Here is a 25,615-nt window from a genome sequence, read left to right as displayed (position 1 = left end):
GAAACACCTTTGGCCATAGTGCTAATTACAGTCTCCTCAGAACCACAGTCTTGTAAATTCACTTTAGTGCAGAGGGCTGGGATGTGATCACACCATTCATTATACTCAATATGCCAGCCCAGACGCCAGATTTATCCTCAGGCTGTCAGCTAAAAATACCTGGCAGGTTCCTCAGTGAAGGAGGCCGGCTGCTGGGCTGCTGGGCTGCTGGACTCCGTGCCTTCGTGAGACCAGCTAGAAGTTTAGAGCTTGAACTTCGCTCCAAAGAAGCGCCCTACCTAGTTCTCAGATACTGAATTATCTTCACAGTGTCAAGTAGAAGCTGATAGAACAATTCATTTCATTTTGTGCCTTTCAGCTCACTAATGGGCTGGAACTCATTTGGAATCATAAATAGGCTTTATATGGAGGGAGAAGATAGAGATTTATAACATCCTGCTACTCCCTTAAAATAGGGGCTATCCTCGACCCCCTGGCCCCCCCCCAAAACAAAACAAAAACAGCACCTTGATTGTCTGTGCTCCTGAAATGTAGAAGTGTGTGGATGTGGGAAGTGTCCCTAATGGGATTGCGGCTTCATTTCTAAGCTGTGCATCTATCATTGAGTCTTTCATTCTAGTGCTGGGCTGCTCCTTGGTGCCGCTGACACAACAGGAATGGGGACACTGGCACTGAAGTGAGTTAGCTTCCTGTTCTTCCCCCAGGGACGTATATCATTCAAAGAGGCACTGGCATTTCTGGCCCTTTTCAGTCAATGTTCTAGGTTTTGCTTCAGTCAAAAGAAACGCCTAAAACAGTGGCTTGGGACAGAAACATGATTGGTATCCTGTAACTCTTTCTAATGACTGCATGAATGTTAGATATTTCCAATTAAGAAACACATCTGACTTGACCTGCTACCTGCAAATAAATGAATGTTTGCACCCTTAAACTTCATGCTCAGTGCCGTGCAGACTGCAGGCATTGTGGAAAGGAGCATATACTCGGTACAGGGACTCATCCAGTGCATTTCTGTTAAGCCTAGGAGATGAGCTGTTGCCTAAGACAGAGAAGAACAAGGTGACCTCTTTTCTTTCTTTTTTGAAGGGCAATGAGGGTTAAGTGACTTGCCCAGGGTCACACAGCTAGTAAGTGTCAAGTGTCTGAGGTCGGATTTGAACTCAGGTCTTCCTGAATCCAGGGCTGGTGCTTTATCCACTGCACCACCTAACTGCCCAAGGTGACCTCTTTTAAAGCCATCCATATATTTAACTGGGGAAAAAGGTGAATTATGTCTCAAAGCCCAAGTTAGCTGGCTGTAGATTTCATGGGCTGCCTCTGAATTGTCATCATTTTTTAGTGTGCTTCTATCAGTATTAAAGCTGTTTTGAAAACGACTTAGTAAAGAGGTCCCTGGTAGCTTTTAGTGCCTTCTTAACATCATATATTCTCTTTTAATCTCACAGTACATTGGGTGAGACATATTGGCAGGAGCCAAGTACTGTAAATGACATACAACCACGAAACACACAGATTCACTCAACATCAGATTGTGGCACACAGGGAAAAGGCCATGGGGCACAGAATTAAAGTTGGTGGCCATTAAGGGGGAAGCCAGCCTGCATTGTCCCAACTCTGTGATTCCCGATTTCTTATCCATGAGATCTCTGCTAGGCTTAGGTAATGGCGACAGGGATTAATGGGGAGTTCCACAAAACATTCCAACCTTTCCTTCGTGTCATTTGGTCTCTCGACTGCCTCTCAATCTGCTCCTTGTGCAATCCCAGGAAGTAGCCCTGATAGTGCCGGGATGTTGTCACAGCTGGGCTTGTAGCAGACTTGTTTTGAGTGTTCAGGAGGCTTCCCTCATGGTTTTGCAGGGACTGGCTTTGATGGAGGAATTGTAGGCCTTTGTCATAAGAACACTGTGTCTGAGTGGTAAAACAAAAGGCTTGGTGGACCATAAAGGGCACACAGTCATGCCCGTCCAAAAAGGGGAGACCAGCTGTTGTCCAAGAGATCCTTTCTGAATTCAGCATCGGCTTTTGGAGTCACGTCACAACTGCAGCTCCAGGCCCAGCCCTGCAAGGCTGGCAGCTCTGCACGGGGCAGATCGCCAGAGGCAGCCAGGAGGGAGCTTGGCTCCCCCCCCCCCTTTTCCAGTCATGGGTAGCTGTGCCATGGAGGAGCGCTGCCATTTACCCAGGTGATGGCCACAGAGCAGGAGATTAGGGGCCGGGAAGTGGGCAAGAGCCAAGGACAGAAGTGGCGATGTGGAGATGGAGGCAGGACCTAAGTGGGAAGTGCAGTTCTGTTGTAGGCGGTACCCTGAGCAAATCACTTTGCTCAGCTGGAGTGGCAGGACTGGAGTAAAAGTCCAAATCCAGCATTAGGGCCCAGAGCTGATGTGACTGGGCCTGGGTTCTCGCCTCTGTCTGCTGTGTACACAACACAGCACTAGGGATGCAGAGACTAAATGTTACCATCCCAGCCCTTTGAAGCTTGTACCTTACCACATCGACTCACTGGGTTGTGAAGAAAGTCCTTGGAAGAAGTAATACGCTTAAAAAATGTGAGCCACACTACTTTATTGTTACAAAATACTTTCATATTTTTCTATTTATTATTAAATATTTCATTAAAATTTAATATCAAACATTAAGTACAAGCTCAGTAACTATTGACATTTAAATTAATGCCATGATAACTTCAGCCATTGTATTCCATCAGGATTTTTTAACCTTTCATTCTCTCTCTCTCTCTCTTTTTTTTTTTTTTTGGCGGGGCAGTGGGGGTTAAGTGACTTGCCCAGGGTCACACAGCTAGTAAGTGTCAAGTGTCTGAGGCCGGATTTGAACTCAGGTACTCCTGAATCCAAGGCCGGTGCTTTACTCACTGCACCACCTAGCTGCTCCGCCATTCTCTTTTTAAAAAGTTTTCTCTCCTCACTGCTTCACTCCCACCCCATTGGAAAAACAAACAGTTAAGAGAAACTCTTCACAGAATACCTACATAACCCATCAAATCAGATTCTTAGTTTGGCTACTTCCAGAAATGCTTGTCCATCATCTCTGGCACAGGTGGGTGGCATATTCCATCCTCTGGATTCTGTTTCTTTCACAGATACCCTGTGAAATAGGTAATGCTGCCCTATCATCTCCATTCTTAAATATGGAAACTGACTCAGAAAAAGGAAGCACTTCCAGTTCATCACGCATTTATTAAGTATCTGTTCAATGCAAGGGACTGGGCAAAGAGCTGCCCATACAGAGACAAAAATAAAAACGTTTCTGCCCTCAGGGAGCAGATTGTCCTGGAGGAATCATTTCAGCTAAGTAAAGACATGCCAACAGTTCTGTCAGGTGGGCTTCCCTCAGGAGATGGTCCAGGAGTTAGGACTCGCTCCCAGGTCCTCTGGCTCCAGAAATGCAGGGATTCCTTCTCCTCTTCAGTAATGTCCTACACAGCAGCTTTCCCCTGACTGGATGTGAGGGTCTAAACCCACTTTGGAATGCTGGCTGGGCTTTGAGTGTCAAAGGAAAAGAACAAAGGTCACTTTGCTGAGCATGCGGGAAATTGAGGCTGGGGTTATTGTTTTCTGGCATGAGTTTATGGGGATTGGGAGATTATTGGTGGGGCCCAGGGTAGGCTAGGGAGAAAATCAGCACTGGGTTGGTTAAAGGGCAGGTTTGGGGCCCTTCCCCGATCTCCACATCCCCAGGAAGGGAAAACCAGAACCAAGTTCATGCATCTGCCATTTGGCCAGGCTTAGAGGCAAGGTGGGGATGGTGACAGAGAGGGCAGGCAGGACCCCCTTCACTTAACACTAGTTCATCTGAGGGGGTGGGGAGCAGAAAACCTTCATTTTTGTTTGTTTCCCTAGGACAAGTGGTTATTGTATGCTTTTGGAATTCACTTGGAAAGGAGCTGTGTGTGATTTGGGGTCCAGAATGGCATCAGGGTCCAAACGCAGTCAGAAAGAACCTCGGAGAATGACTCTCTTCAGTGGCCTCCACTGTGCCCTTCCTTACCTGGCTGGGTTGTTAGTAGGACATGTTTTGTGACTTTTCACACACTATTCCTGTGTCCACAGTGTGGGGACAGTAGGATTGAGAAGCTCAGATCAGAGATGGTTCTGGGCATGGATTTGGTAGACAAAACCACAAAGCTGTGTGCTAGCAAAGCCTCGGAGCCCAAAATGCCACCGAAATCCAGGCTGCCCAGAATGGATCTTTGGCTGGAGAGCAAGGTTCTCATCTACAGTTTTGCCAGGCCTCGTTGGGGCTCTGGCAGATGAGCCTTTTGTGATGGGTTTCTGTGTGCTCCAGTGACTCTAAAGAGGATTGGATGGATCCAGGCGGTACCCCTTACTGCCTATGTAACTGTAGGCAAGTATTTGCCTTTGGGCTGCTATTTCCTTACCTACAAAATGAGGAGGTTGGTCTGGATGATTTCTGATGTCCTGTGCTCCTCCAGACCTCTAGCTGTATGAGGGGAAGGTTAGGATCTAAGACATCTAACCAGGAAGCCCTGTTTTGGGAGGCCTTTTTCTGTCTCCCTCCATCTTCTTAAAGATCCCCAAGGAAACAGATTGCCATTAGACTTGCCAGAATAACCAGGTTCATAACAAGGTTAAACTTCTGCTGAGGGATCCTGGTGGTGAGGTCAATAAAGGGAAGTTTCTCAATGAACATGTGACTCCCCTCCCTGCCTTCCCACAGGACAGAGTGGCTTTTACAGGTGGAGAAGCTAGGAGAGTGTGGTCTGATGGGCACCAAGAAGAGGTGCCCCCCCCCCCCCCCATCCTTGTACCAGTTCCCATAGCATTAGTGAGAGCTGTGCTTAGGTCTCTGGCCTCAATAGGGGGCAGTCATTCCCTGAGCCTGGGGATGCAAAGTTGGCTGGTGTTTGCTTTACATGTTTACATTGCTCTTGTTCTCTGTGTGGTCCAAGAACCCACATACCTGGGCAGGTGGGTCAGCCGGAGCGTATAGAGCTCAAGAAACCTCATGGGTCTGCTGTAGCAGGAGCACAGAGGTGCCCTTGTCATTTGTTTAGGTGGTAACCATTTGGTTATCATCACTCTTTGTTAGTGCTCTGACTCTAGTAGGAGTATGGGCACAGGTAACAGCTGTGCTCCTGTGACTGGCAGGTGGAACACAGGCCAAAGGGTGGGCCCAGCTCTGCCTCTAGCATCTGGCATGACCAGGCAGCTCACTCCCCTCTTCTGTCAGACAAAAGGGATGAACAGAGAACTTTTAATTTTGTTGTTTTACAGTTTATAAAAGACTCCCATAATTAGGGTCTCATTTGACCTTCAGAGAAGCCCCATAAGTTAAACAGGGAAGCTGTTCTTTCTCAGTTGATAAAGGAACTGAGGAGGCAGCTAGGTGGCACAGTGGATAAAACACCAGCCCTGGAGTCAGAAGGACCTGAGTTAAAATCCGCCCTCAGACACTTGACACTAGCTATGTGACCCTGGGCAAGTCACTTAACCCTACTTAGAAGCTGCCTGGGGAGTGCATTAGCAGAGGTCTGAGGACCCTGCTGACTGTGGGCACATGTAATAGAGCAAAGTACCTGGTTTCAGTTCCAGGGCAGAGAGGACAGTTGAAGTTTGCAGTCACCAGAGGGACACAGAGAGAAAGAGCGTGGTTGGGGGCTACCCAAGGTTGGGCCCCAGGACAGAGCTCAGAAGGACCTGAGGCTTGGGACATCACTCCCCACAACTTCAGACTAGAACTAGAATAATCAGCTGCTAAAAACAAAACAAAAATAAAAATGAATAAGGAGAAAGAACCCAACCATAGATAGCTACTGTGGGGATAGAGAAGATCTGACTTCATATTCCGAGGAAGATAGTGGAGCTAAAAAAGGCATTACTTTTTCAGTGAGAAACAGCAAATGGTCACAAGCCCAAAGAGTTCTTGGAGAAACTTTAAACGAACTTTAGAAATCAAATAAGAGAGATCTAGGGAAAAAAATAATTTTAAATAAGAGCAATCCAGGAAAATGATGAAAAACAAGTCAACCAACTGGAAACAGAATCAAAAACTTAAGAAAATAATTCCTTGAGAACTAGAATTGGGCAAGAGGAATCTAATGATGTTATAAGACACCATGAAATAATAAAACAAAATCAAAAGAATGAAAAAATAGAAGAGAAAGTAAAACATCTCATTAGAAAAACTGATCTAGAGAACAGATCCAGGAGAGACAACATAAGAATAGTCAGACTACCTGAAAGTTATAATCAAAAAAAGAATCTTAATACAATTTTACAAGAAATTATTAAGGAAAGTTTCCCTGAAGTTTTAGAACAAGAAGGTAAAGCAAACATAGAAAAAAATCCACCAATCACTACCTGAAAGAGATCCCATGAATAAAACTTACAGAAATAGAGCAAAATTTCAAAGCTCCCAGGTTAAGGAGAAAATATTGCAAGCAACAAGAAAAAATCAATTTAAATATCATGGAGCTACAGTCAGAATTACACAAGACCTGTTTGCTTTACATGTTTACATTGCTCTTGTTCTCTGTGCGGTCCAAGAACCCTCATACCTGGGCAGGTGGGTCAGCCAGAGCGTATAGAGCTCAAGAAACCTCATGGGTCTGCTGTAGCAGGAGCACAGGGGTGCCCTTGACATTTGTTTAGGTGGTAACCATTTGGTTATCATCACTCTTTGTTAGTGCTCTGGCTCTAGTAGGAGTATGGGCACAGGTAACAAGTGTGCTCCTAGCACAGGTGTACTAGTTATGTTGAAGGACCATAGGAAAACTATAAAGAACTGAGGTTATAACCAAGGGTAATTTGCCCAGCAGAGTTAAGTCTGTTCCTGAATTGGGGAGGGGGGGGCATTTGATGAATTGAAAGACTTTCAGTTTTCTGTGACAAAAAAGAGCAGAATAGAAAATTCAGCATATAAGATCCAGGAGAAATATAAGGTTAATGTTACTACTTATATGTGAAAATGTTATCAGTGCTCTTAAGACTGTTATCATTATTTGGGTAGTTTGAAAAGATAGACTTGGGCTGAGCTGTGTATGAAGGGGTGATTTTTAAAAAATTGGATAGGAAGAGATAAAAAAGGAGTAATAATATACAAATGAGGCATGAAAGGAAGAATTGATATAGAAGAATGAAGTTGGGGGAGGGCTGGTAGTGCTAGAACCTTACACTCATTGGAAATAGGTGAGAGAGGGAACAACATATACATCTAGGAAGACATAAAAGTCTTCTAAAGAGAAAGAAAGGAGGGCAAGGAATTGGATAAGGAGGGACAAAAAAATCAATTTAAATATCATGGAACTACAGTCAGAATTAGAAGTTTGTGTAGATTAAGAATTAGGAGAGGAAGGGGATAAGGGAGAGACTCTGGGTGGGGCGGGTAGATAAAGGAGTAGGGGGCAAGGTGGCAGGTAGAAATAAATTAGACTGAGTGAGGAGGGATAGAGTAAATAGGACAAGAATGGGAGGAAAAATAGGATTGAGGGAAATGCACAACAAGTAATTATAACTTAAAATGTAAATGAGATAAATTTACCCTTGTCTGGTTATTTTAAATGGTCTAAAACAATATTGAATAATATTGGTGACACATAGTGTAGTTCCCTATTTTTCTCTTATAATTAAATGTACTTTAGGGGCAGCTAGGTGGCACAGTGGATAAAGCACCAGCCCTGGATTCAGGAGGATCTGAGTTAAAATCTAGCCTCAGACACTTGATACTTACCAGCTGTGTGACCTTGGGCAAGTCACTTAACCCTCATTGCCCTGCTACCCCAAAAAAAAGTAAAGGGGGGGGAGATAAATAAATAACCAGACAATATAAAATACCTGAGGGTATACCTGCCAAAATAGACACAAGAACTACATGGACATAAATATAAAACACTCATTATACAAATAAAATCAGATTTAACTAATTGGAGAAATATTCATTGTTCATGGATAGATAAAGGCAATATGATAAAAAATTGACAATTTTACCTAACTAATCTATTTATTTAATGCCATCCCAATTAAATTACTAAAAAATATTTTACTGAGTTAGAAGAAAATATTAAAATTCATCTGGAAGAACAAAAGGTCAACATTTTCAAAGAAACCAAGGGGGGGAAAATGTAAAGGAAGGGGATTTGGCAGTACCAGACCTCCAGAGAAAGAACTGACAAATAGAAGCCTGCCGAGTATGGTTTTGTGTGTGTGTGTGTGTGTGTGTGTGTGTGTGTGTGTGTGTGTGTGTGTTTATGGATATGTATCCATAAACAATGTATATTCACTGTTAATCTTAGACTTCTCTAGGATGGGTGGGGGGGAGGGGAAAAATACACAGCAGAGAACAGAAGAAAAACTAGAAAGAAGCACAGAAAAGCTTTGAAAATAATGTATAGGATTTATTGCATAGGTTTTTGTGAAATGGAAATGTATTATTTTATTTTGAATCCTCTCTTATGACCTGCTGTGTACATGGAAATGGTCTTTTTTTCCTTTTGTCATTTTGTATTTAAGTTTTAAATGAATTTAAAAATTTTTAAAGGAATGAAAAAAAATCCGAAACATTTAGAAAGCACCTACTGTACTGAGGGCTTGGGATACAAAGAAAAGCAAAAAACATTCCGTGTTCTCAATTCAAAGTCTAATGTTGGAGACAACAAACAAATCCATATAAAGAAGCTAGAGGCAGGACTAATAGGAAATAATAGAGTGAAGGCAATAGCATTAAGGAGAGCCAGGAAAGGCTCTCTGTAGAAGGTGTGATTTTTAGTTAGAACTTTAAAAAAACCAGGGGGCAGAGGTCAAGAATGGAGAGCGTTCCAGGCATGGGATGGCACCAAGTGGAAATACCCAGAGCTGGGAAATGGAGGGTCTTATTGGAGGAAATGCTTGCTGTGGAGGTATGAGAAAGAGGGGAAAATCAAGGACGGCACCTAGATTGTGCATCTGGGGCACTGAGAGCATGGTGGTGCCCTTGACAGGAAGAGGGAAATTTAGAAGAGGGAAGGGCTTGGAGGGAGAGATAATGAGTTTGATTTTGGACATGTTGAATCGAAGACATTTATAGGACATCCAGTTGGAAAAGTCCAACAAGCCATTGGATATGTAGGAGGAGAGGTCAGTTAGAGAGGTTAGGACTGGACAAGTTGATCTAGGAGTCATCAACATAGAGATGATGATTGAATTCATGGGAATTGATGAGATCAACAAGTGAAATATAGTTGGAGTAGAAAAAAAAGAAGGCCCAGGGCAGAACCTTGTCTTTAGAAGTGGTGATCTGGAAAAGTCTTCAGCAAAGGGGACATGTCAGAGAGGTAGGAGAAGCAGGAAGTGGTTTCCCAAAAACCTGGAGGACAGAGTGATCAGTAGTGTCAAAAGTTACTGATCCTTGGGAATTTTAGAGAGATTAGACTGCTTAATCTAACCTCTTTGGTTTTACAGAGAAGGAAATTGAGGTCAAGAGAGGGCCCAGTGACTCACCTAAAGCCAACAGTTCATTAGTGGCTGAGTTCTAGGAGTCCCTGACCCTTGGTCTTTTCATTCTCCTGTGAGAAAATTATTAATAATGATTTCTTGGGGACCCAGAGATCACTTTCTCAGTCCTTCTCTCCCGGCCCCCTCCCCACCCTCCCCCCAAAAAGTTCAGTTCTCCTTGAGAAACTTCATCAAATTTCATGTAGGACAAACCCAAGGGAACAAAAGGAGTGGAAATAGATATATTCTTTTGTCAACATCCCTGATAGGATTCAACCATACCTATATTATGGACTTTGCCTTAGGTAACTTGAGTGAGGGTCTTTTGCATTCTTTTCCCTGATGTCGGCTCTAGAGTTCATTTTAATGTAGACCACCTTCAAGTCATGTCAGCCAGTGGAATTACCTTTGATCAATGTATCAAAAGAGGATAGGGGCAACTAGGTGGTGCAGTGGATAGAGCACCGGCCCTGGATTCAGGAGGACCTGAGTTCAAATCCTGCCTCAAACATTTAACACTTATTGGCTGTGTGACCCTGGGCAAGTCACTTAACCCCAATTTCCTCACCAAAAAACAACAACAAAAGAGGGTAAAAAAGTCCTTGGAAGCTGCCACTATGTCTGGGTATTCTAGGTATTCTAGGCTTCTAGGCTTCTCTTGGCTCCTGGAGGCTACATGGTGTCTCTGGGAGACAGCATGGGTCTTTTTGAGGCTTTTCTACTGCTTGCTAACTGGCATGCTGAGGCTCCTCGCTTTCTTTACCACGTGACCTGAGACCATGAGAAGTTGGGGAGTTATGTGGTCCATCTTTTATTGGCATAATATTAATAAACTAACAATATGCTTACTCAAAACTGGTAGCAATAGCAAATTATTTTTAAAACACACTCCATTTTTGCATCTTCTGTGAAGGCTTGGAGCCTCTAGAAGCTTCAAAAGAAGAATTATGTCTAGTTTCCATGCCTTTTAAAGACATGCTGAAAAATTATTTATAGCCAAGTGGTTCTTTGGGGGACACACTTGGGATTTTGTTGTTGCTCTACCTTTGTGATGTGACATACCTTGTGGCCTTTGCTTTAGGGACAGAGAAAGAGTCAGAGGCCTAATTCATTAAACAGGGAAAGCACTGGAAAACACTTTGGTCCAGATGTGTTTGCACTCGTGCTTGTCTCACCCTCAGAGCCTGCTGATCAGCCTGGTGGGACAGATGGAGAAAACACAGTGTCAGCGCTTTCTGGAATAAAGGGATTTAATCTTTTTAATTTCAGGTTCCATTACAGCTCATAGAGAGTGTTGAATGCCGAGATATATTTCAACTTCATTTGACTTGCAAAGACTGCAAAGTTATCAGGTACGTGCACACCTGCTACCTTTTAGTGTAGAAAATGCTGAGAGCAAATGTGTCCTGGGTGCAGGGTTCCCTGAATAGTGGTTTCTTGTCCCCTTCTGAGGGGAATATGCCCCTTTGGTTTCGGTGGCCTCATAGTATCTCATTTTCTCCCCACTCCCAAACCAACCATTTCTTGCTTTCCCAACCTTCACCCTATCTTTGCTAGGCACTATGGGTCATCCAGCACCTGTGAACTCAGGACACTCCTGACTCCTGAAAAGAAGCTGCTCCAGAGCTAGAAGGAGCTTTCATTCAATTAGACAAGCATTAAGTGTGGGGAGAAAAATTATTTAACTTCCTTTTAACCCTTGTTACTGTGTTTTGTAGCTTCCCTTTGTATAACTTCTTCATATGAATAGTCTTGCCCTTTTAGTGGTATAATCCCACAGTTATGCAGCAAGAGGGGCTGGTAGGTCCACTGAATAGTGACCTGTTAGTTTTTCTGATTTTTGAGACTCGGTCATATTAGAAAAATTAGCTTAAGGTTTGCAACGTTCTCCTGAAAAAACCAGTACATTCCCATTTGTTTTCTTGTCACCTCATTCAGATGACCAATGTAGAAAATTAAAATATATAGTTTATTTGCCTGTCTCCTACAAACAGATCAGAAAAAATAATCTTTAATCTCTCCTACTAAAAATAAACAGATCAGAGAAATTATAGTATCTTATAATATCTCCTACAATTTATTTCCATCCCTGTCCTCCTACAAAAGCCCAGATCAGAGAAAACATAAGTCTCCTACCAAAACCAGATCAAAGAACCAGATCAGAGACAGACAGAAAAAAACATAATACCAATTTAATTTTTTGTCCCAAGAAGAAATATAGCACAATCCCTCCTCAGAAGGGGGCTCAGAGATCCCTTCTTTCTAAGAGTTTTTAAGGTTTCTTTGCTCACAGGTAACAGTGGCATCAGGATAAGATCACAGGATTCCAAAAAAGGGTTTGGCAAGGATGACGACACCCAGATGTCACCATAAGCTAGGGACTTACTATCCTGAGGGAAAAGGAGTCACTAGGTAGGGTCTTTTATCTGCTGGCTATCTGGGTTCAGTTTGGAGTTCTGTTGAAGGACATTTTGTTCCTATTCTTTTTTTTCTTTTCTTCCTGTAGAGCAATGAGGGTTAAGTGACTTGCCCAGGGTCACCCAGCTAGTAAGTGTCAAGTGTCTGAGGCCAGATTTGAACTCAGGTCCTCCTGAATCCAGGGCCGGTGCTTTATCTACTGCTCCACCTAGCTGCCCTCATTTTGTTCCTATTCTTTTTTTTTTTTCTTCCTGTAGAGCAGTGAGGGTTAAGTGACTTGCCCAGGGTCACACAGCTAGTAAGTGTCAAGTGTCTGAGGCCAGATTTGAACTCAGGTCCTCCTGACTCCAGGGCCGGTGCTGTATCTACTGCTCCACCTAGCTGCCCTCATTTTGTTCCTATTAATCCTAATAATCCAGGGTTTCATAAAAAAAATATTTTTGGATAAGAAGGCACCTCCATCAGATCCAAGTGATCCACATATTCATGTCAACACCAGGAAGTTGTGGATTTGCCTGTGACCCCAGAATGCCCTGATTGTGCTGTGCTAGGGAAATTCTCGTTTCCGTTCCCATTCAGTTCAGCCCAGGTATTGGTGCCTGCTTCATGCAGGGGTTTATGTTAGGTGCTCCTGGTGGATTCTCAGATGAATAAAAAACATTATCACCCCTACCTGAGATGACCATTTTATATACAGGGATGCATTTGGTGCCGTGGTTCAAGAATCCATGGCTTAGCTCAAGGCCTGGCTTCTCCAGGAAATCTTTATTCCCTTTGGCTGACAGTCCCTTTTAACCCTTTACTTGTATCTATGTAGATATCTTAGACTGGTTTAGTGGATCATAAACTCCATGTGGGGAGGCACTGAACTGTTTTTCAGAAGTCTGCCTTCTGTACTTACAAGGAATTTGTAGGGTGATAGAATGACCCTGGAGATCATCTGTTTGAAGGGAGTTGTGTTAAATTGACATATTTTAAAGTTACCCCGAATATTTTAAATGTAATTGTTATTTAGTGCATCCCAGAACAAGCATGTGAAAATGTTAAAAAAAACCTAAAAACAACTTATTATTTATCATAATAATAGCCCTCTGTGTCTGATGCACACACACATACATACACATATATCATTTTACAATTCACCAAGGACTTCCTTGCACGATTACTACAGGGCAGGATACCAAAAAAACTACCAAAAATTATTTTATAGAGCTAGAAAAAATATTAACAAAATTATCTGGAAGAACAAAAGGTCAAGAATATCAAGGGAATTGGGGCAGCTAGGTGGCACAGTGGATAAAGCGCTGGCCCTGGATTCAGGAGGACCTGAGTTCAAATCCGACCTCAGACACTTGACATTTACTAGCTGTGTGACCCTGGGCAAGTCACTTAACCCTCATTGTCCCGCAAAAAGAAAAGAAAAAAGAATATCAAGGGAATTAATGGAGAAAACTATTATTATAAACTAAAACTATCATTATAAAACAGCAACCATTAAAACTATTTGGTACTGGTTAAGAAACAGGTGGTGGGTAAGTGGGATAGGTTAGGCACATAAGACACAGTAGTAAATGACTATAGGAATCCAGTATTTGATAAACCCACGGACTCCAGCTTCTGGGATAAGAACTTAATATTTGACAAAAACTGCTGGGAAAGTTGGAAAATCATTTGGCAAAAACTAGGCATAGACCAACATGTTACAACGTATACCAAAATAAGGTCAAAATGGATACATGATTTAGATAGGAAGGGTGATACCATAGGCAAATTAGAAGAGGAAGGAATAGTTTACCTGTCAGATCTATGGGGAAGGGAAGAATTTATGACCAAAGATGAGATGGAGAACATTTTAAAATGCAAAATGGATCATTTTGATTATATTAAAAAGGTTTTGCACAAACAAAACCAATGCAGCCAAGATTAAAAGGAAAGCAGAAAGTTGGAAAACAATTTTTATAGCCAGTGTTTCTGATAAAAGCCTCATTTCTCAACTATATAGAGAACTGAATCAAATTTACAGGAGTATAAGTCATTCCCCAATTGCGAAATAGTCAAAGGATAGGAATAGGCAGTTTTCAGATGAAGAAATTAAAGCTATCCATAGTCATAGGAAAAACGGTTCTCAATTACTATTGATTAAAGAAATGCAAATGAAAACAACTCTGAGGTACCACCTGACACCTATCAGATTGGCTAATATAAGAAAAAAAGAAAACAATAAATGTAGAAGAAGGTGTGGGAAAATTGATTCAACATTCTGGAGAGAAATTTGGAACTATAGCTAAAAGGCTTTTGATTTGAGTTTTTTTGTTTTTGTTTTTGTTTTGTTTTGTTTTTTGCTAAAAGGCTTTAAAACTGTGCATACCCATTGACCCAGCAGTACCACTACTAGGTCTATATCCCAAAGAGATCATAAAAAAGGGAAAAGGACCTACAAGCACAAAAATATTTATAGCAGCTCTCTTTGGGAAATGACTGAACAAGTTTTGGTATACAAATGTAATGGAATACTATGGTGCTGTAAGAAATGATTTGCAGGCAGATTTCAGAAAAATCTGGAAAGACTTACATGAACTGATGCTGAGTGAAGTGAGCAAAACCAAGAGAACACTGTATACAATGTCAACAACATTGTGTGAAGAACTGTGATTGACCTAGCTCTTCTCAGCAATACAATGATCCAAAACAATTCCAAAGGACTCATGACAGAAAATGCTCTCCACATCCAGAAAAAGAACTATGGAGTTTGAATTCAGATCAAAGCATACTGTTTTCATTCTTTTTATTGTTTTTTGTTTGTTTCTTCTTTTTTGTGGTTTTTCTTCTGATTCTTCTCTCACAACATGGCTAATGTGGAAAATGTCCAACATGATTGTACTATATAATTTATATCAGCTTGTTTGATGTCTTGAGGAGAGGGAAAGGAGGAAGGGAGGAAAGAAAACTTGGAACTCAAAAATCTTCCAGAAATGAATGTTGAAAACTCTTTACAGGTAGTTGGAAAAAATAAAAGAAAATACTATTTAAAAAAAAAAGAAAAAGAAACCACACACATAAAAGAACCACTATAGGGCAGGTAGTTCAAGTGTTATTATCTCTGGACATGGAGAGGAATGACTCCATTTCATGTGAAACAGTTATACAAAGAAGGTCATCTGATCAGACAATTGGGAAGAAAAGCTAGGATTTAGGGAATGAGGGTCCTGTGATTTTTTTTTTTCCCTCATCTACTTTAAAGTTACATATAACCCACAAGAGCGTTCAGGCCACATTCTGTTAGAGAAAATGCTACTGACATTTAATTTTATGATTTAAATAAAAGATGGAGAGAGACTCACAGGATTTGTGTATTTTTTAAAGGATTGACACCAGTACATTTTTGCCTGTAGTGTATGGAATACCATCTGATGCTTCTTGCTCTCAGTGAGCTGAATGACAAATTTCATTATTAGCCTTTAAAAAAAAAAAAGTCAAACTTATTTTAAGTGTCTGTGTGCAGTGGTAGCCAAATCCTGGCGTCTCCTCACATGACCCTCCCAAAAATAGAGGCAAAGTAGTAGATTGAAGGCTGATTTCTGGTTTTAGATTCAGAAATGGAAATGGTTTGAAGAACATGTTTTCAAAGAACTGTCTCTCTACTTTTTAGTATTGAGGCAGATTCAGAAGTTGTGAGAAGAAAGGGATAATGACCTTAATGTAATTGAACAACAACAACAACAACAATAATAATAATAGAAGTAACTTCTGGTCATGCCAGATTTTACAGCTATAAAGCATTTGACATTCATGAACTCATTTGCCTTCCTTGACACCACCATTCTTTGAAGTTATGATCATTCACATTTGACCAGTGAAGAAGCCCATCAAGGTGAAGTGACTTGCCTAAGATTGCATACCTCATTCAATGGAGAATCAGGACTTGGTATATCTAGCTTTCTTTGACTTTGTCTAGGTAGTTTTGAAGTGACTCATGTTTATTTGCTTCCTTTTCTTAGAGGCAATTAGGTGGCGCAGTAGGAATGGCACAGGGCCTGGAGTCAGAAAGGCTTGAGCTGAAATCCAACCTTAGACATTTACTGGCTGTGTGACCCTGGGCAAGTCACTTCACCCTGTTGGTCTCAATTCTCCCATCTGTAAAATGAGCTAGCGAAGGAAATGGCAGACCATCTTCGCCAAGAAAACCCCAAATGGGATCACAGAGAGTCAGACATAGCTGAACTGACTCAACAACAACAATAAATGCTTGTTACCTTCCCTTTCCCTTTTGAATAATTGGTATTTCAGCAATTCATTTCAACAAAATTGTGAGCAGTTACTCTGTACCTAACACTGCTGGAGTCTAGGAAGATGCCAAGTTTTGGTTCTCATCTTTGTCTCCCCGGGCATCCATTTTTTTGTATTCAGACCTGTGATTTCATTGATGTAAGGCATTACTCAGTTTTTACACTTTTCCACTGATGGAACCCAGCATCTCATTTGTAATTTAGAGTTTGAGAGAGAGACCAGAAGCCAGAAACAGGAAGGAAGTAAATCAGCTGACTTGCCCAGCATCTCCAGTGTGTACCAGAGGCAGGCTTTAGATCCACATCGTCAGTGACTCCAAGAACCTTCCTTTCTCTTCCCCGCTAAGATGCCCTTCCTCCCCCAGTGTGGAACCCATGCCTTAGCAGCATCAGGAGAGAATTGGCTCCTCAGGAGGCTTCCGGTTTGACAGGGGGACAAATCTCAGATACCTCTAATGCTGATAGACTCTGTTAGTTACATAAGAGCATTCAGTAGTGTAAGATAGAGCACTTGATGGGGTCTGAATGGAAGGCCGTTACAAACAAGATCCTAATTGGCACACGCCCATTGTCTCAACTGTTAGGATTTAAGCTTTCCTTGGGGCTTCATTTTTTTCCTTCATTTCCCCATCACCCAGAATCATGCCTGGCACCTAAGAGGCCATAAATAACTGCTTTTGGATTGATCTGGTTTGGTTTTGTTCTGTTTTTTTGTCCTTAAAAAGGTGTCAGTTCTCAACCTTTGAGCAGTGTCAAGAGTGGCTTAAGAGACTGAACAATGCAATCCGGCCTCCTTCGAAGATAGAGGATCTCTTCTCATTTGCATATCACGCTTGGTGCATGGAGGTCTATGCCAGTGAGAAGGAGCAGCATGGAGACCTGTGCCGGCCAGGTAGGCATCCGTCATGCCTTCAGGGCTTCCAGCCCCTTCACATCCAGCTGTGTGTGACTTGGGAATCTATGGGTTCCTTGATTCTTTAAAATGGGAAAGGGTGATTCAAGGTCTTTTAGCCTGACTGTTTCCTTTTACATACATGGAAGCTGGTAGCACCAGAACTTGTTAATAAAGTCTGCTGGGACTCAGACCCAGATCATCTTCCCCGTGGTTAGAAACAGGATAATAAACACCTCTTCTTTTATAGCTGTTCCAATATATGTTTTCCTGAACACTTCAGGTCTTCATGTGCTAAACCACTTCACGATTCAGGGCACAAGGATGAAGCAGAAAGGAGAATTAGACGTATTTCTGCTGTGTGGCTCCTCCCCACCAAAGATTCACAGCATGCCAGATATTACTGCAACGTCGCATTTGTTAAGCCTTTTAAAAGACATCATTTTTGTCCATACAATTTGACTCCAGAATTTCTGCTAAGTATGTCTAATAGATCAGATTTTAGCTTCTTTTATTTTCCTTTGGATCAGAGTTGCCAATTACTTTTTCATTTTCTCTACTCTGACCTCCTGTGCACTCAATATCCCTGTTGTTTGTTCAGCTTTTAATTTAGTACTCTGTATTGTGCTTTTTGAATTATGAAGAATTTTATAGTAATATTTTCAAGAATTTCATACCAACCCAGTGACATAGGTATTTCAGGCATTATTATCCATCCCTATTTTATAAGTAAGAAAATAGATTCAGAGAATGTAACGTGCCTACAGTTACACAATCACTGTTTGTTGGCCAAAGCAATCTTTAGAACCTTCTGGTCTCACTCTTTGGCAGTTGATTTATAAAGGCTAAATTTCCTTAGAATATAATGGTAATCTGTGTCAGTATCTTTTCCTTTACCCATTTCCATTTACCAGTGTCAGTAGCTTGTTTTAAATGTGTCAGATTGGAACTGTTTTAATTAGACATTATATATATATTCTCATTTTGATTATTTCTTTTAACTTGGTATTTCTATCTTTGCTCAAAAAGAAATGAAGACTCTGAAAAGAATAGTCAGAAAACTAGATATTAAAGACCTTTCACGTTTATTGAATAAGAATTTCAAGTATTATACTTATTTGTTTCAGTTTAGCACACATATTTGTTGGGATCACATCCTAATTTGTGGAAAACTCAGAAATAAATGCCAAAAGGTAAATACTACTTTATAGTCCGTACAGTAATAGAAATTGTAATTATTCAGGGAAACAGGAACAGAAGACAAACTCAAATGAAAAAGAGTTACCCGAATTAATGACTAGGTCAAAGAACAAATCATAGAAAAAAAAAATAATTTTATTAACAGAACACTGAGACAATTTATGTCTGAACACAGTATTAACAAAAGAGATCGATGAATTGCACATGTTCCTTAAAAAATCCCAGGAAGTCAAGAGATAATGACAACACCTACATAAAACATAGAAATATAAAAATTAAAAATAAAATTGGAAACAGAAGGACTATTGTACAGATACAATGACATTTATTCACTGCTTACTATGTCTGAGGCCTTGTCCTAAGCACCTGGAGATACAAGTACAAAAAAGAGACTGTCCAGCCCCACTAATGTGTATATATTTATTAAACACCTACTGTGTGCCTGCAAGTGTGCTTAGAGCTGGTGACACCAATACAAACAAGAAGAATAACGCTCTTTGTTCTTAAGGAGCTTACTTTCCAATTGAGGAAGGTGGGTGGGCTGGGGATAGTGGCCAAGTCTGGAAAGTGGGAAAAGAAAGACAAAGGTTCCTGGTGCTCTATAGATGAGCGCTTTGTAGCCACTTGCCATGGACTTGGGAGGCTGCATCTTCTGACAGAAGGCCTTGGAGCTCTGGGGGTGTAGGTGGCAGTGGCCGCCGGCCCTTGGGGAGCCGCTGGACCATTTCTAGTTCACGGGAAATAGTTTTCCATTTGTTGGGTCTACCTAAAGGCTTAGGCTGATTCTCCCTATGCCCACTAGATGTTCTTCTGAGCTCTAATGGATTTACTAATCATCTCTATCTCACTGATACCCACATCTATAGATCCAGCCCTGTTTACTCTTTGCTAAATCAGTCCCTCAGAACCATTTATCACTTGCCTGCTATGTGCCGGGCACTGTGCTACACACTGAAACTTTAGAGCTGCATCTTCTCCTCATAATGGACAGTTTTCAGCTGGGAGCACTTTCATCTCTCATCTTTATAGTAGCCACCTAGCTGGTCTGATTGTAGACATTTCTCCCCTCAAGCCCATTCTCTATACAGCTCCAAGTGATTTTCTTCAAACATTTCTGTTCAAATCACTTCCCTGAGTAAGAAACTCCAATGGCACATAATTGTCTCTAGGACCGAATACGATGTCTGGCTCCCACTTTCCTTTGCAGACTTCACGTGCGTTATTTACACTTCCTGCAGGCTGGCTGCTCTACTTGCTGTGTTTCTTTCTCCCCCCCCCCCCAATGGTTTTCCCTCCTCATCTCTTTCTGAATCCTTCAAGGCTTAGCTCAAGTACCACCTCCTACATGAGGCTTTTTCTGAGCCCTTCCTTCCTCTCCCCAGAAAGGATTTGGAATATATTTTGTATCTTTTTATATTTGTAGAAGAATGAACAAATGAATGATGAAGCATTTATTAAGCATTCACGATGTGCCAAGCACTTTGGTAAGCACTCAGGATAAAAAGAAAAGCAAGCAAAAACAGTCCTTGTCTTCAGAGAGTTTATTTTCTAATAGTTCTAACATTCTAATGATTCTCGCACGTAAAGTGCAGAGGGCGTTTATGGAGGCCTGGTCTGGACATGGAAGAGGTGCCACAAAGGCCTGCCTCTGAGCCCAGTCACATGATCTCTCTCCTCTCCATCTGGAGGTTCCTTTGGGCTTGGGTTGTGGAGGTGGCGTCATCTCCACTGGAGGGAGATCAATCTGTTCTGAAATGGGGTGGGCAGGGGACCCAACGGGGTCCTTCAGACCATCCACGTAGTCTGCGGGGTCAAGACTATAGTCATAGCAAGAATACTAAGATGTTTTCATTCCTAACATGGTAAACAGTGGTAGACAGAACCCCCACAGACCAAAGCTCTTTGGCAGGGACTCTGACTTGTGAAGGAGTCCTGAGAAGGACTGCAGCTAAGGCTGTCTGCCTCATGCCTGATTGGCATTGTAAAGCCTCCTTCATGTTCTTGGCTTCCTTGTTTATTTGGAGCTATTGTCATCTGCCATGATCTTCTTCCACCTTCTGTGCAGTCTTGTTAAAATCCAGGTTGGTCGGGGCAGCTAGGTGGCACAGTGGATAGAGCACCGGCCCTGGAGTCAGGAGGACCTGAGTTCAAATCCGGCCTCAGACACTTAACACTTATTAGCTGTGTGACCCTGGGCAAGTCACTTAACCCCAATTGCCTCACTAAAAAAAAAAAAAAAGAAAGAAAAAAAAGAAAAATCCAGGTTGGTTGTGAATTCCCTGTGCCTCCATTTCAATCTCTAGGTAGATACTTCCCCTTCTCCCATCTCATTTGAATCATTTCCATGCATGTCTTCAGAGTTTGTCTGGATTTCTCCTCATCCCTCCTGGACTTATTTCCTATGCAGAACTTGAGTTCACAAGCTCCTCTCTGAAGTATCATATTGGTCTTTTTTTTTTCCTCATGTCATTCTTATTGGGTCTCTCTTAAGCTGCAAGAGGTTCTTCTGGGTTCTTTTGTGCAGGACTTTGTAAATGAGGTTGTGTTACCCTTTCTTTATACCTCCTCTTCCTTCTGTCCTTCCCCAACCTCCAGCCTTCATGGTTTTATTCACTTTGACCATATCTCTTTAGCCTTGCTCCTTTTAAAGATTTTTGAAGATGGGAAGAATCAGGTATTTTGCCTGGAAAAATAAAAAGAATGGGCTATCAGGGTCACTGTCTTATAATATTTGAATGGCTGACCCATGGAATTGTTGTTAGGCTTCTTACTTTGCTCAACAGGGAGTTGCATTTCAGCTCTGTATTAGGAAGATTTTGATCGCAATTAGCACAGTACAAAGACAGAGTGTGTGAGTCCCTTGTCACTGGAGGTGTTGACCAGGGGCAGGCTGATGACTTGTCTGGGAAGTAGATGACATTCACAATTTGAGGAGCGATTGATTAGTCAGCCTTACCTTTTTGCTCCCTTCCTGATGTGTCTGTGATTCTCCTGTTGTGCCCAGAGCATCTTTCTTTTGGGAATCTTTTGGGAATAGTTAATACTGTTTTTCCTTAGGTGCATTTATTACCTTGTGTTTGCCTGCACAGCAAACAACTTATCAGCTACTAGCTGAAATAGAATTGTACTGCTGTGCTTTGTTAGGTTTTTTGGTTTTACCTTATTTGCATTCCTTTTTACATAGAGCAGGGTGCTCTGCACAGACTTTGGTAATGACGGCTGCTTAGAGGCAGCTGACCTACTTTATAGCTGTTGGCATGAGAGGGGTTGGTTATACCACCTCCACCCAGCATTGGTGAATGTAAGTGGTGGCCCAAAGATGAAAAGATGGTTCTCATAAGTCATCCCGACATATTTTCAAAGTGACTCCTGGCATCAAGGTGACCCTGCTGAGTCCATACGATCACAAGCCCAACTTGGGAGAGTTTGTGTAGTCTTGGAGTAAGTAATCAGCAAAACTGTGGCCTTTCGTGGTGTGACACTAGAGTATGCAGTAAGTTAAGCCGTGGCCAATGGGCTGGAGAGGCAGAAGGTGATAAAAGGTCCTTAGTGCTTGAGAGTCCCATGAAGGTTTTTCTGCCGCTGTGAATCCCCCTGTGTTACACTGGTTTATCATGGCCTTCATTTAGCTCTCAAGCCTTCTGCTTTGGAAGAAGTCCTGATGCAGCTCTCTGAGTTCTAGCGATGCTGTCTGAAGTCCAGTTGTAAAGCCAGGGTGGGCGTGTGCTGCTTTTTTCCCCTTTTATTCTTTACAATCAGAGGATCATCCTTTTCAAGCGGAAGGGATCCGAGAGAGGATTGAGGCCAAACCCCTCGTCTTGCAGAGGCCTAGAGAGCATGAGGGTCTTAGCTATTGTTACAGACACGTATCTCCTGACTCCAGCCAAGGGCCATTCTTACTGTATCCATATACTTGGCCTCTCTTTTCTTTCCTTGCAGAGTGAACCTAGAGAACTTTTTGCATTTCCCCTCTTTTGGGAGGGGAAAGAATCTCTCATTACACAGTGAGTTGGTGTCAGTACTAGGATGAACTCTCAAGCCTTAATGTACAATCCAGTTTTTTTCTATTCTTCTTCCTGCCTCTATTTCTTTTCTCTACTTCCTTTCCGTGTAATTATCATATCACAAATGTCCATGTGGTTAAATAGCCCAAGTAGATCTCATATGGTTGCATTAGAGGCAGAACCACCTTTTTCTTTATTTTCTAAACATTATTTTTGTTTATTTTGTTAAATATTTTTCAATTACATGTAAAAAATTTTTAACAAGCATTTTGAAAAGTTTTCCTGATTGAACAGCTTGAAGCATGCTATTTTTTCATTTTATTTCTTCTCTCTCTCTCTCTCTCTCTCTTTTTGGTGGGGCAGTGAGGGTTAAGTGACTTGCCCAGGGTCACACAGCTAGTAAGTGTCAAGTGTCTGAGGTCGGATTTGAACTTGGGCCCTCCTGACTCCAGGGCCGGTGCTTTATCCACTGCACCACCTAGCTGCCCCCTGAGTTTCAAATTCTCTTCCTCCCTACTACCCTTCTCCCCTCCTTGAGAAGGCAAGCAGCTTGATTTCGATTATACATGTGAGATCATACAAAGCACATTTTTGCTTTAGCCATGTTGTAGAAGAAAACACAAAATAAAATGATAAAAGAGAAATTTTTAAAAGTTGGCTTCAGTCTACATTCAGAGTTCACCAGTTCTCTCTCTGGAGGCGAATATCATTTTTCATCATGGGTCCTTTAGAATTATCTTGGATCTTTGTCTTGATCACAGTAGCTAATTCTTTCATGTGGCAGCTACATGGCTCAGTGGAAAGAGTGCTGGGCCTGGAGTCCGGAAGACCTGAGGTCAAGTTTGGCCTCATATATTTACTAGCTTTGTGACCCTAGACAAGTCACTTAGCCTCTGTTTATTTTAATCCATTGGAGAAGGAAATGTCAAACCACTCCAGCATCTTTGCCAAGAAAACCCCACAAACAGTATGGTCCACAGGATCATGAAGAGTTGGTCATAACTGTGCAATGATAACAAAAAACTCTTTCATAGTTGATCATTGTTACGATGTTTTGTACAGTGTTTTCTTGGTTCTGCTCACTTCACTCTTTATGAATCATAAAAGTTTTTCCAGGTTTTTCTGAAACTGTCCCTCTCACCATTTCTTAAAGCACAATAGTATTCTATTACAATTATATACCATAAGATTTTCAGTCATTGCTCAAATGACAGGAATCCCCTTGATTTCTAATTCTTTGCCATCACAAAAAGAGCTACTGTAAATTTTTTTGTGTACCAATAAGTCTTTTTCCCTTTTCTTTCACCTCTTTGGGATATTTAGGAGTGGTATTGCTGGGTCAAAGAGTATGCACAATTTTGTAGCCCTTTGGGGAGAGTACCAGATTGTTCTCCAGAATAGTTAGACTAGTCAAAAGCTCCACCCAATAGTACATTACTGTCCCGGTTTTTCCATATCCCTTCCCACATTTTTCATTTTCCTTTTCTGTATGTTAGCCAATATGATAGTATGAGATGGTACGTCAGAGTTGTTTTGTTTTTGTGTGAAAAAGGTTTTTTAATTGTGTTCATATACTCCCTGTATTTGTCTTGGTAGGTAGACTCCCACGTATGTTATATTGTCTACACTTATTTTAAATGGAATTTCTCTTTCCATCTCTTCCTGCAGGGTTTTGGTGGTATTATATAGAAATGCTGATCGTTTATGTGGGTTTATATCTTGGCAGCTTTGCTAAAGTTGTTAATTATTTCAACTAGTTGATTTTTTTAGTTGATTTTCTAGGGTTTTCTAAGTATACCTTCATGTCATCTGCAAAGAGACAAAACATTTTGTTTCCTCATTGCCTATTTTTATTCCTTCAATTTCTTTTTCTTTTCTTATTGCTAATGCCAGCATTTCCAGTCTATTATTCATTAATAATCATGATAATGGATCCTTGCATCGTTCCTGATCTTATTGGGAAGGCTTCAAGGTTATTCCTGTTACAGATAGTGCTTGTTCTTGATTTTAGATAGATGTTGTTTTTGTGTCATTTCAGTCATGTCTGACTTTCAACCATCCTATTTGGGGTTTTCTTGGCAAAAATACTGGAGTGGTTTTCCATGTTCTTCTCCAGCTCAGTTTGCAGAAGAGAAACTGAGGCAAACAGGGTTAAGTGACTTGCCTAGGGTCACACTTTGTCTTTTCATAATCTTATTCCTCTGCTTTCTTTTATTTACCTAATTTTTCCTCTGTCATTTTTACTTGAGTTTGAAAATCAATTTTTAGCACTTCTAGGAATTCTGTAGCTTATGGCCAGTTCGCATTTTTCTTTGAGACTTTGTACCTATTCTGCCTTCATTGTCTTCTGAGTTTGATTCTTGATCTTCACTGTCACCATAGTAGCTTTTTGTGGTCAGCTTTTTGTTGTTGTTGTTTGCTCATTTTTCCACCCCAGTTCTTGATGTGGAACTTTATGTTAATGTTGAGAGTCTTATCCAGGCATGGGTGGAGGTGGAAGGGCAATGTCTCAAGCTTCGGACTTTATCACACTGCTGTTTTCAGAGCTGGTTCTGGAGGTTTGGAAGTTTTCAGTCCTTCCAAGGTGGTGTGATGTGGGGGGACATTGTGGAGCCAACTTTGACTTGGGTCACTGCTAGCTAGGGGTAGGGCCAGATGACCCCATGTTCCATAGCTCTAGTCATCAGCTAAGATCAGTGGGAATCTTGTCCAGTGTGACCAAATGGGGCTAGACATGGAAACCAAGAGGGAGCCGAGTTGCTGATTATTTTTCTTCCATTTATCCTTAGTATTCATGGTCTTAGCTGGATGTTCTCAGGTGAGTTATAATAAAATGAGTAATTAAAACTGACTACAACTTTAAGTCATTACTCAGGACACCACCTACAATTTTTTAAAAAATGGACAAAACTAGGTTAACATAATTCACCATTACCTCAGGTTGCTGCTGGGAGCTCACAACTTCTACTTTCTTCAAATATGTACATTTTTGTTCATCTTTGAACAAAGCCAAGACTTTGGATAACTTCTCAAGGCTCTGAGTGATGGGGCAGGTTAAATGAAGCCTTCCCACCTTAATGATCCTGATGCAAGGAGGTTCATGGGTCTTGGAATTTCTCAAATTGAACATAGCAGTCTTGTTCAGGTACTTTTCCCCTATCTTGAAGCCAACTACTTCGTTTCTAAATCCTTTCTAAAAATGGGTTAGATTTAGCAGATTATTGCCTTCTCGCTTCCCTGAAGCTGATTTTTTGGGTAGTTTACTTTTTCTCTTTTAGCTTGGACTATAAAGAAGCAATCTAAATTGGGGATTTTGTCTCGCATTCAAGAGAGAAATCACCCTATTTCCTTTCCTAAAGTCGAA

At 41.4% G+C, this 25,615-nt stretch overlaps 1 protein-coding gene across 9 annotated transcripts in view; it reads left to right on the top strand.

Moving 5' to 3' along the window:
- Nucleotides 1-25,615, top strand: part of MTMR3 (myotubularin related protein 3) — a 167,883-nt gene that overhangs the window by 104,278 nt on the left and 37,990 nt on the right. For all 9 annotated transcript variants that reach the window (XM_043979583.1, XM_043979590.1, XM_043979574.1 and 6 more), the window contains 2 exons: nucleotides 10,721-10,803; nucleotides 16,881-17,047. In XM_043979583.1, the coding sequence (XP_043835518.1) occupies nucleotides 10,721-10,803; nucleotides 16,881-17,047 (250 nt within the window). The remainder of the gene's footprint in view (nucleotides 1-10,720; nucleotides 10,804-16,880; nucleotides 17,048-25,615) is intronic.

This window comes from Dromiciops gliroides, chromosome 1 (assembly GCF_019393635.1).
Source record: "Dromiciops gliroides isolate mDroGli1 chromosome 1, mDroGli1.pri, whole genome shotgun sequence".
Taxonomy (NCBI): domain Eukaryota; kingdom Metazoa; phylum Chordata; class Mammalia; order Microbiotheria; family Microbiotheriidae; genus Dromiciops; species Dromiciops gliroides.
This window is presented reverse-complemented; position numbering and strand designations above follow the sequence as displayed.